The following is an 11,753-nucleotide window of genomic DNA, read 5'->3' as shown; positions in this document are numbered from 1 at the left end:
AAAGGAGAATTCAGACCTATAGTTAGCTTACCAAGCCAGTTACTGACTTATGTGAAGGAATGGAGAAAGTCAAGCAAATAATAGCCTCTAAGTCTGTTGATGAAGTTGCTGGTGGTGGTGTTTTAATATTTATTTATTTAAGTAATCTCTACATCCAGCGTGGGGCTCGAGCTCTGGATCAAGAATCCCATGATCTTCCCACGGAGCCAGTCAGGTGCCTCATAAGAGTGTCTTTTTTCTATGGTGGGTTTTTTTGTTTTTGTTTTTTTTTTTTTGTTTTTTAAGATTTGTATTTATTTATTTAAGAGAGAGGCAGAGCATAGGCAGGGGGAGCAGCTGGCAGAGGGAGAAGCGGACTTTCTGATGAGCAGGGAGGTGATTCGAGACTCCATCCCAGGACTCTGGGATCATGGCCTGGGCAGGTGCTCAACCGACTGAGCCACCCAGGTGCCCCCTGCCCTTTTTTTTTTTTTTTTTTTTTTTTTAAGATTTTATTTATTTATTTGACAGAGAGAAATCACAAGTAGACAGAGAGGCAGAGAGAGAGAGAGGGAAGCAGGCTCCCCGCTGAGCAGAGAGCCCGATGCGGGACTCGATCCCAGGACTCTGAGATCATGACCTGAGCCGAAGGCAGCGGCTTAACCCACTGAGCCACCCAGGTGCCCCCCCCTTTTTTTTTTTTAAGATTTTATTTATTTGACAGCTAGAGAGATCACAAGTAGGCAGAGAGGCAGGCAGAGAGAGAGGGGGAAGCAGGTTCTCCGCTGAGCAGAGAGGCCGATGCAGGGCTTGATCCCAGGACCCTGAGATCGTGACCAGAACCAAAGGCAGACGCTTAACCCACTGAGCCACCCAGGCGCCCCTATTTTTTTTTTTTAAGATTTTATTTTTAAGTAATCTCTGCAACCAAGGTGGAACTCGAACTTACAGCCTAGAGATCAAGAATTTCGGGCTCTGGGACACCTGGCTGGCTCAGTTGGTTCAGATCAGGAACCTGGGGTTCCCAGGATCAGAGCTCTGCATTGGGCTCCTTGCTTGGCAGGGAGCCTGCTTCTCCTTCTGCTTGACTCTCTCTCTCTCTGACAAATAAATCTTTAAAAAAAAAAAAAAAAAGTTGCCTGCTCCACCTATGAGCTGGCTAGGCACTCCTGTTGATGAAGTTTTTGATGAAGTTGCGAAGATTTTTGTTTGACAAAGGAAGCTAACTCTAACGCTGAAAGCATCCTTGGAATCATGCTTGAATTTTGCCTTCATAGCTGCTATTTCAACCCCCTTTTAAGGCAATTTTAATCTTTCATAGTTACATCTCCATTAATGACTGGAAAAATATGAAATAAAACTAATTGAGCTTTTTATCTTCAATTTTTTCAGTCACGGGAGTTGACAGCAAATTTGGGTCTCTTCATCTGAGCTATGGTGACAAAACCAAGGATATCAGCTAGTTCTTTGTTTTTACTCAAAAAGCACCTCCCGGGCGCCTGGGTGGCTCAGTGGGTTAAGCCACTGCCTTCGGCTCAGGTCATGATCTCAGGGTCCTGGGATCGAGTCCCGCATCGGGCGCTCTGCTCAGCGGGGAGCCTGCTTCCTCCTCTCTCTCTGCCTGCCTCTCTGCCTACTTGTGATCTCTGTCTGTCAAATAAATAAATAAAATCTATAAAAAAAAAAAAAGCACCTCCCATTTATAGTTTGTACCTTGTGTAAGCAAAACTTTTTTTTTTTTTTTTAAGATTTTATTTATTTATTTGGCAGAGAGATCTCAAGTAGGCAGAGAGGCAGGCAGAGAGAGAGAGGGAAGCAGGCTCCCTGCTGAGCCCCGATGCAGGGCTCAATCCCAGGACCCTGAGATCACGACCTGAGCTGAAGGCAGAGGCTTAACCCCCTGAGCCACCCAGGCTCCCCAGCAAAACTTTTTGATATGTGTGTATATCCCTTTAGTAATTACACGTAATAGGATTAGGGATTTTCCACTTTCTTGTTTACTTAAAGGTTTTAAATTTCTGGCCTGTTAAGTGAATTTGTGGACCAAATTCCAAAGGAACTTTTTATGTAGTGAGTTCTTACAAAATGTTTTTTTTTTTTTTTTCAAACCACAGAATATTTATTGAATAATAAACTTGTGGCAAACAATCCGGCTGCATTTTTTGCATTCATTCATTCACTTTCCATTTGGCAACTTCCATCACATTAGCAGAGTAACCAGTAAGCTGTTTTCCATTTCTAGGTGGTCATTCCCATCACTGTCTACATCACTTGAGTCTTACAGGTACAGAAGCCAAGTTTAGAGATTTGCTAAAATTCACCTGTCAGGGTAAAAACTGAGAGTGTTACTTGGCTGCTTATTCCCCCACCTGAGCCTCATTCTCTAGCAGACACTCCTCTTTACTGGGCAAAACTGGGGCAAAGAGAAATGGTGACAGTTCTGCAGCACGTAAGATAGCCAGTCTAAAGATCTGCCCACTCACAAACCCCTTCACGCAGGGTGACGTAAGCCTCACGGTTAGCCAGTCCACTCCCACACCGCCACCCGGTGTGCTGTGCACCACACAGCGTCACAGCTGGGATGGCAGCGCGGCGGCTTCCTGACAGGCGCCATCAAACAGGGAAGGGCTGACTGCCACCCTTACTTATTTCTGGTCCGCTTTCCTTCCGTCCTCACACCAGATCACCACTTGTTCCTACCATCCCTGGGAGGCTGTCTTGCCTGACTGTAAAGGTTTAAAACACCAAAGACAAGATTACATTGTGGGTGATTACTTACAGGCATGTCAGAATACATATTTATGCAGACAAGCACTGGAAGGGAACACAGAATACTAAGGACAACTGCGGTAAGACTGTGGGTCATTTTTCTTCTTTAACTGTTACATTTGTGCAATAAACATAAAAGAAGGGAAAATCTTATCAGAACAACAGGCAAGGAGGTGGAAAACTAAATAAGTCTTCCTGAAGAACAAAACAGACATTTCAAATACAACAGGTCCCCTATTGGACTTATGGCTCAGATGACTCAACACAGTCTGAAGCAGTAACTCTCATGAGCTCAAAATAAAATACTTTTCAGCCCTTTTATTCTACCCTCCTCTTTGCCAAAGAACATGCTACTGAAGCTGTTCTTTGGCAGATCTTTCCTGAACAAACCCTGATGAAAGAAATGACAAAGTTCTGAAATACATTAATATGCTTTCTTTCAGTTACTGAATATCTACTCTGTGAAGGACACAGGAAAACCCAATAAAAACCCACAATAATCCTCTATCACAGAGTTGTTGCACTTAAGCAGCTTTGCCTACTGAAAATAAGAGTGCAAACTCATTCAGTCTCTAGGAGCCAATAACAAAAAATAATGTTCTTAGAGAACAAAATTCTTAAATAAGGATTATAAATTTAGGTTTTATTATGCAGGGAAGTAGATGGATTATAACTCATAAATTTGGAATCTAGCTTCCTTTTACCTTTTGGAAACAAGATATTTATCAGGTTAGGCAGCAACGATGATAAACAGAAATCATTTCAGATTCAGGGGTCATAAATGTTGCTACATGCCAAGTGGTTTAGTTCCTCAGCTGTGGGTTAAAGGCAGACACTTTCCCAGAACACATGTTAAATAGTAAAACTTCTTACCTATGCTTTGAAATATGACTGCCTTCTTTTAAAACTCAGGGGAAAAAACACCTTAAACTATTACAAAGAGAGGGGACGTTTTATAACCACAGAGTTAAAACTTCCCCATCCCCTAGGTAATTTAGACTTACTCTAGATACATAACAACACAGCTCAAAACAACCTTAACAGGAACAGCCAAAGCTTCCACTGTCCCCTTTCCCTTCACCTAACAACTCAAATTGAACAAAATAATAGGAAGAAGGATCACGAACTGCTAGTCCCATTTCTCCAAAACTTAAAAGTTCAATAGCAGCCATTAAAAAAGTGATAAAGTGAGGAGTTCTATAAAAAAAGTTAAACCAGGGCGCCTGGGTGGCTCAGTGGGTTAAGCCGCTGCCTTCGGCTCAGGTCATGATCTCGGGGTCCTGGGATCGAGTCCCGCATCGGGCTCTCTGCTCAGCGGGGAGCCTGCTTCCTCCTCCTTCTCTCTCTACCTGCCTCTCTGCCTACTTGTAATCTCTCTCTGTCAAATAAATAAATAAAATCTTAAAAAAAAAAAAAAAAGTTAAACCAAATGACAGATGTAAAAAGTAAACTGAAACGTTTAACAATGTTTAAAATGAAATATGCTTATTACATAAAGCACAGTTAAAATATATTTAATATCCTTTTAACTTCATCCTTACAAAACTAAATTAAAACCAATGCTTCAGGGGGCGCCTGGGTGGCTCAGTGGGTTAAGCCACTGCCTTCGGCTCGGGTCATGATCTCAGGGTCCTGGGATCGAGTCCCGCATCGGGCTTTCTGCTTGGCGGGGAGCCTGCTTCCTCCTCTCTCTCTCTCCCTGCCTCTATGCCTACTTGTGATTTCTGTCTGTCAAATAAATAAATAAAATCTTTAAAAAAAAAAAAAAACAACAATGCTTCAGTATATTTTTCCTTATTAAAACTCCTAACCATAGTTGACTCCCATTTATTTTCAGTATTCAAATCCATAGCTTAGATGGATAATGTACTTATATTGGCACAACTGTACCTCTCCCAGTATTTTATATTTGAAGAACCATTTTTAAGAACTCAAAATTTTAAGAACTTAAAACTCTAACATTCACATTTTCAACTCAGTAAATCTGTGGGTTAGTCTTTCTGGCTTGTTTGTTGAATCTGGGGTAGAGGTAGGGACTAAAACCAAAATACAATACTTCCAGGGCAGACTATATATTATACAAGTCGATTTTCAAATTCCAGATTTGCTTTTTTCAGCAATGCCTTCAACTTGTTAACAAAAGTGGACTCCTGTATGTTTCTATCAAGTCCATTTGTAACACATTCAACAGAGAGGAATGATGACTTCCCACCAGTTCCGTGGGGGTGGGGGTGGGGGACAGGCATCACGGAGAGCTAATAGGAGCACTGCCCCATGATTTGAGAGTTGTTTCTGATCTTACTGACACTTTCTCTCAATGCCACCTCCCCAAGCACAGTATGATTTTATTTGTAATTTGGATTTTTCAATTAGCAATAGTCGCGCCTCGGATAAACCTCATTGGCTACGATACTGCCACTGCGCAAAGCTTGTAATTTGGATTTTTAAACCAGAAAGTTATTATGGCCAATCCAAAAATAACCCAAAGAACTTGCTAAAATTATATCAGTAAGCAGCTTTTTATTGAAGGACTGAAAGAGTTTAATAGAAGGCACAGGAGCACTATAAAGCTTTTTCAGATCATAGTAATCTTTTTGTATGTATATATGGAATCCAGACTTTTTTGTTAAAAATGTCTGCTGAACAATCAGAAAATGCCTATTTGTCATCTTTCCCTTTAGTTTTTCTGTATACCATCTCTAGAAAACTGGCCAGAATCTTGTTTTCTCTCTTTCGCCTCTCTTCTTGGTTAAAGGACGCCAGGGCTCTCTTCTCATCAGCACTATAGATCTGGTTCTCTTTCCGCAGTCGCACGGCCTCCATTCGGCGATGCCTGCTACCACTCATTACATAACCCGAACATTCAAATGATGCAATTTCTTCACTTGTCAAGCCAATTTCACCTCTTCTTGGGATACGTTTCCCTGCTTTCACATATTCAGCCATAGCTGCACCCTCACCAGGTAACAGCGCATGGCCATAGTTCAAAGGTTTATCATCCTGAGAGGCAAGTGTTTTTGGAGCCTCTGGGCCAATTAAGTCTGAGGGTTCTTCAGGCTTTGATCGATCCTTCCAGGGATTCTCCAGAAACTCTTCCTGGGAATCTTTAGAGCTTGAATCACTGGAATCTTTTCTATTCTTCTTAGACTTCTTTTTCTTGTATTTCTTCGATCTATGTTTCTTCTTCTTTTCCTTTTTCTTGGCTTTCTTTGCTCTTCTTTTTGTATCTTCATCGCTGGAGTCTGAGTCAGAGTCACTGTCGCTGTCATCAGAGTACTTCTTGCGTTTTCTTTTAGAGGATTTCTTCTTTCTCTTTTTCTTGGACCTCTCTTTTGAATGATTAGACTTCTTCTTCTTCTTTTCTTCTTCTGAAGTAGACGCTGAACTGGTGCCTCTCTTCGGCTCGTCGGCCTCCACTGGGGTGTGTTCATCAGAGTCTGCTTCTGGATTCTTTGGAGAAAGTCCCCATACTTCAGGAGCTCCCAGTTCTCCAATTCTTTCTCTCTCAATCTCTCCTGCCGCAGGCTCTCCTCCCTCTCCTTGTCCAGAAGGCTGGGCCACGGCTTGTCGCTCCCGTAGGGGCGCGAGTAGCCGCCATAATACGCGGTCGAGGAGGCTGAAGCGAAGGTGTTGCCCCGCTGCGCCGAGGGCCGCTCCCGGGAGCGAGACCGCGAGCGGGAACGGTAGGACTGGTTTCGCGAGCCCTGACCGAAGCTGCCCAGCTGATGGCTGAGACCATTCCGAGAGCAAGAGTGCGAGCGAGATCTCGAGCGCGAGCGACGGCCCCGCGGGGAGCGGGCGGATCGGCTGGGCTTACGGCTCCTGGACGAACTGCGACGCTTCCCCCCGGAGCCCGAGGCCGATCCCTCAGGGCTGCGCGAACCCGACACAGGGGCCATCGCGGCCGCTGGATCCCCTAAACCGCTAGGGAAGGGGGCGTTCTCGCGAGCCTAGGAAGATCTCGGTCGGTTCGCGTCTCTAAGCCGCCGTCGCGCCTTCTTACAAAATGTTTTTGATAAACGAACTCATAAAAATTCCTAGAAGTGTTTTAGTCTTTATCACGTGACTGGCCATTTTCTTTTTTAAAAAAGATTTTATTTATTTATTTGACAGAGAGAGATCACAAGTAGGCAGAGAGGCAGGCAGAGAGAGAGAGAGGAGGAAGCAGGCTCCCTGCTGAGCAGAGAACCTGATGCGGAACTCGATCCCAGGACCCGAAGGCAGCAGCTTAACCCACTGAGCCACCCAGGCACCCCTGGCCATTTTTTATAAAAAGGTAAGAGGGGTGCCTGGGTGGCTCAGTGGGTTAAGCCTCTGCCTTTAGCTCAGGCCATGATCCCAGGATCCTCGGATCAAGTCCCACATTGGTCTCCTTGCTTGGCAGGGAGCCTGCTTCTCTCTCTCTGCCTCTGCCTGCTGCTCTTCCTGTTTGTACACTCGCATTCTCTCTCTCTCTCTGACAAATAAACAAATAAAATCTTTGGAAAAAAAAAAAAGAAATGGGCAGAAGATATTCAAATGGCGAACAGATACATGAAAAAGTGCTCAACATCCCTCGGCATCGGGGAAATACAAATCAAAACCACAATGAAATACGACCTCACACCAGTCAGAATGGCTAAAATTAACCAGTCAGGTAACGACAGGTGTTGGTGAGGATGTGGAGAAAGGGGAACCTCCTACACTTTTGTGGGAATGCAAGCTGGTGCAGCCACTCTGGGAAACAGTATGGAGATTCCTCAAAAGTTGAAACCCTCCCCCACCCTCTCTCTGCCTGCCTCTCTGCCTACTTGTGATCTCTCTCTGTCTATCAAATAAATAAATAAATAAAAATCTTTAAAAAAGGGGGGGGGCGCCTGGGTGACTCAGTGGTTTAGGCCTCTGCCTTCAGCTCAGGTCATGATCTCAGGGTCCTGGGATCGAGCCCCGCATCGGGCTCTCTGCTCAGCGGGGAGCCTGCTTCCCCCCCCCCCTCTCTCTGCCTGCCTCTCTGCCTACTTGTGATCTCTCTCTGTCTATCAAATAAATAAATAAATAAATAAAAATCTTTAAAAAATAAAATTAAAAAAAAAAAAAAAACAGTTGAAACCCTACAACCCGACAATTGCGCTACTGGTATTTACTCCAGTGATACAAATATTATGATCCAAAGGAGGACCTGCACCCCAATGGTTACGGCAGCAGTGTCCACAATAACCAATCTATGGAGAGAGTCCCGATGTCCATTGACATGGTCATATATATATGACCATATATATGTGGTATATAAATACAGAATGGGGTATTACTTAACCATCAAAAAAAAGAAATCTTGCAAAAAAAAAAAAAAAAAGAAATCTTGCAACAATGTGGATGGAACTAGAAGGTATTATGCTAGGTAAAATAAGTCAATCAGAGAAAGACAAGTATTATATGATTTCACTGGTATGCAGAAGTTAAGAAACAAGACAGGATCAGAGGAGAAGAGAGGAAAAAAACAAAACAGGAGGAAACCAGAGAGGCAGACAACCCATAAGAGACTCCCAATCATAGGAGGCAAACTGAGGGTTGCTGGAGTGGAGGAGGGTAGAGAGATGGGGTAACTGGGTGATGGACATTAAGGAGGGCACCATGTGATGGAATGAGCACTGGGTGTTATATAAGGCTGATGAATCACAGGTCTGTACCTCTGAAACCAATAATCCAGTACATTTTAATTAATTGAATTTAAATTTAAAAAGTGGGGAATGATATAATCAGTCTTTTTAAAAAAATTTTTTAAGGGGTGCCTGGGTGGCTCAGTGGGTTGGGCCGCTGCCTTCAGCTCAGGTCATGATCTCGGAGTCCTGGGATCAAGCCCCGCATTGGGCTCTCTGCTCGGCGGGGAGCCTGCTTCCTCCTCTCTCTCTGCCTCTCTCTCTGCCTGCCTCTCTGCCTGCTTGTGATCTCCGTCTGTCAAGTAAATAAATAAAATCTTTAAAAAATATATATTTTTTTAAATTTTTAAATTTTTAAAATTTAAAAAAAAAATTTTTTATTTTTTATTTTTTTATTTTATTTTATTTTTTAAGATTTTATTTTATTTGACAGAGAGAGATCACAAGTAGGCAGAGAGGCAGGCAGAGAGAGAGAGAGGAGGAAGCAGGCTCCCTGCTGAGCAGAGAGCCCGATGTGGGACTCGATCCCAGGACCCTGAGATCATGACCTGAGCCGAAGGCAGCGGCTTAACCCACTGAGCCACCCAGGCGCCCTAAAAAATTTTTTTTAAAGATTTTATTTATTTACTTGACAGATGGAGATCATAAGTAGGCAGAGAGGCAGGCAGAGAGAGAGTGGGGGTGGGGTGAGGTGGGGAAGCAGGCTCCCTGCTGAGCAGAGAGCCCAGCTGGATCCCAGGATCCTGCGATCAGGACCTGAGCCAGAGGCAGAGGCTTTAACCTGCTGAGCTACCCAGGCGCCCCGATATAATCAGTCTTATAAGAACATCTAAAGAGAATTTATGCAAGAGGATGGAGCAGGATCCTGTTTATGTAGTCCATGAATACAAGAATAATTCCTACATTGTAATTAAATTATTAATTTTTAAAAGTTTATTTATAATCTCTACACCCAACGTGGGACTCAAACGCATGACCCTGAGATCAAGAGTCACATGCTCTACCAACTGATCCAGCCAGGCACCCCATTTTCTTTTCTTCTTCTTCTCTTTTTTTTTTTTAAAGATTTTGTTTATTTGTCAGAGATAGAGAGAGAAAGAGAGCACATAAGCAGCGGGAGTGGCAGGCAGAGGGAGAAGCAGGTTCCCTGCTGAGCAAGGAGCCTGATAGGGGACTCAGATCCCAGCATCCTGAGATCATGACCTGAGCTGAAGGCAGACTTTTTTTTTTTTTTTTTAAGATTTTATTTATTTATTTCACAGACGGAGATCACAAGTAGGCAGAGGCAGCCAGAGAGAGAGGAGGAAGCAGGCTCCCCGCAGAGCAGAGAGCCCGATGTGGGCCTCAATCCCAGGACCCTGGGATCATGACCTGAGCTGAAGACAGAGGCTTTAACCCAGTGAGCCACCTAGGTGCTCCTGAAGGCAGATGTTTAACCAACTGAGGCACCCATGCATCCCCAGGTACCCCATTTTATACATTTTTAGATGGTTGGGGGATAAAGTCAAATGATTAATATTTTGTGACTTGTGAATAGTACCTGAAGTTCAAATTTCAGTGTCCTTAAATAAAATTGTATTGGAACACAGCCATGCTCATTTATTTGCATACTGTTCATGGCTGCTTTCTTGCTACAACAGCAGAACTGAGTAGCTGTAACAGAGACCATACAGTTTGCAAATCCTAAAATATGTACTACTTGACCCTCTGCAGACAAAGTTTGCTGACTCTGGATGTAGGCAAAAGTGATCAGAGTCTCTGGGAAAGTGGGAGCCATGCAGAGAGAAGTGGGAGTGAATGTGTTTGAACTACATTTATACAAATTACATTAATAGGTAGAACTGAGGGGCACCTGGGAGGCTCAGTCAGTTAAGTGTCTGCCTTTGGCTTGGGTCCCATGTGGGGCTTCCTGCTCAGCCAGGAGCCTGCTTCTCCTTCTCCCTTTATCTTCTCCTCCCTCTGCTTGTGCTCTCTTTGTCAAATAAATAAAATCTTAAAAGAAAAATAGGTAGAACTGGATCAGGGTTGGCCACTGATTTGATGTAGGTGGCAAGACAAATGGGGATCTCCAAGACACTTCTTCTGGCTCGAGTGTCTTAGTAGACATAGTTGCCAGTCACTCGATTTTATTTCATCTTACTTTTTCAATCACTCAATTTTTAATTATAAGTGGAGAAATAGAATTAATTAGAGTTCAGGTGTTTTTAGACTGATGTATCTGAGATACATCCAGATATTGCTGGAATAAGATGTCTTTTTTTTTTTTTTTAAAGATTTTATTTATTTATTTGACAGAGAGAGATCACAAGCAGGCAGAGAGGCAGGCAGAGAGAGAGAGAGAGGAGGAAGCAGGCTCCCTGCTGAGCAGAGAGCCCGATGCGGGACTCGATCCCAGGACCCTGAGATCATGACCTGAGCCGAAGGCAGCGGCCTAACCCACTGAGCCACCCAGGCGCCCCCTCCCCTTAATTTTTATATTTCAGTAGGAAAGGTATCTGGCAGATCTCAGGTTAGGGTCAGGCAGGGAGTCCAGTAGACAATGGGGCATGGTGGGAACTAATATGATGACAGGGATGGAGTTTATGTATAGACTCAGCAACAGGGACTTTCACTCACTGAGACTCACCTGGCTACAGCCGTCACTGAGTGCCCCATCTGCCAGCAGTGAAGACCAAGACTGCATTCCCAACACGGCACCACTCCCCAGGGTGGGTCCTCAGCCATCTACCTAGTGACAGGTGGATTACATTGGATCACTTCCATCTTGGAAAGATAATAAGACTTTGTTCTTATTGAAATCAACACATACTGTGTGTACATGAATTTGCCTTTCCTGAATGCAGTGCTTCTGCCAAAACTACCATCTGTGGACCTACAGAGCGCATTATCCACACAGAATTGCTTCGAATGGAGGAGCTCACAGCTATTATTGCAAAGGGAGTGCTGCACTGAGCTCATGCTTGGGGAATTCACTGGTCTCACGGTATTTCCCTTCATTCCAAAGTAGCTGAGTTGGGGCACCTGGGTAGTTCAGTTGGTTAAGCATCTATTTTAAGCTCAGGTCATGATCCTGGAGTCCTGGGATCAAGCCCCAAGTCAGGGAGCCTGCTTCTCCCTTTTCCTCTGCTGTTCCTCCTACTTGTGTTCTCACAGTTGCTCTCTCTCTCAAATAAATAAATAAAATCTTAGGGGAAAAAAAAGTATTTGGGTCGATAAAATGAAGGAACAGACTTCGGAAGACTCAGTTGCTGTGCTCAGCTAGGTAGCAATACCTTTCCAGTCTGGGGCAGTGTCCTTCAGTAGGCTGCGTGTGCTCTAAGTCATCATCCAATCCCTGGCATTGTCTTCCCATAGCCAGAATTTACAAGT

At 43.9% G+C, this 11,753-nt stretch overlaps 1 protein-coding gene and 1 pseudogene across 1 annotated transcript; both read right to left on the bottom strand.

The window, feature by feature from the left end:
• Positions 1-5,024: 5,024 nt before the first annotated feature.
• Positions 5,025-5,178, bottom strand: LOC122892737 (annotated as a pseudogene).
• Positions 5,179-5,362: 184 nt separating this feature from the next.
• Positions 5,363-6,664, bottom strand: LOC122891957 (NF-kappa-B-activating protein-like). The gene is given in 2 exon segments (XM_044228014.1): positions 5,363-6,257; positions 6,260-6,664. Coding segments are annotated over 2 exon segments (1,239 nt in total). The 5' UTR covers positions 6,648-6,664; the 3' UTR covers positions 5,363-5,406.
• Between the last annotated feature and the right edge of the window lie 5,089 nt (positions 6,665-11,753).

The sequence above is a fragment of the Neovison vison genome, chromosome 12 (genome assembly GCF_020171115.1).
Source record: "Neovison vison isolate M4711 chromosome 12, ASM_NN_V1, whole genome shotgun sequence".
Lineage (NCBI taxonomy): Eukaryota > Metazoa > Chordata > Mammalia > Carnivora > Mustelidae > Neogale > Neogale vison.
The sequence above is the reverse complement of the archived record's forward strand: the minus strand, read 5'-3'. Positions and strand labels throughout refer to the sequence as shown.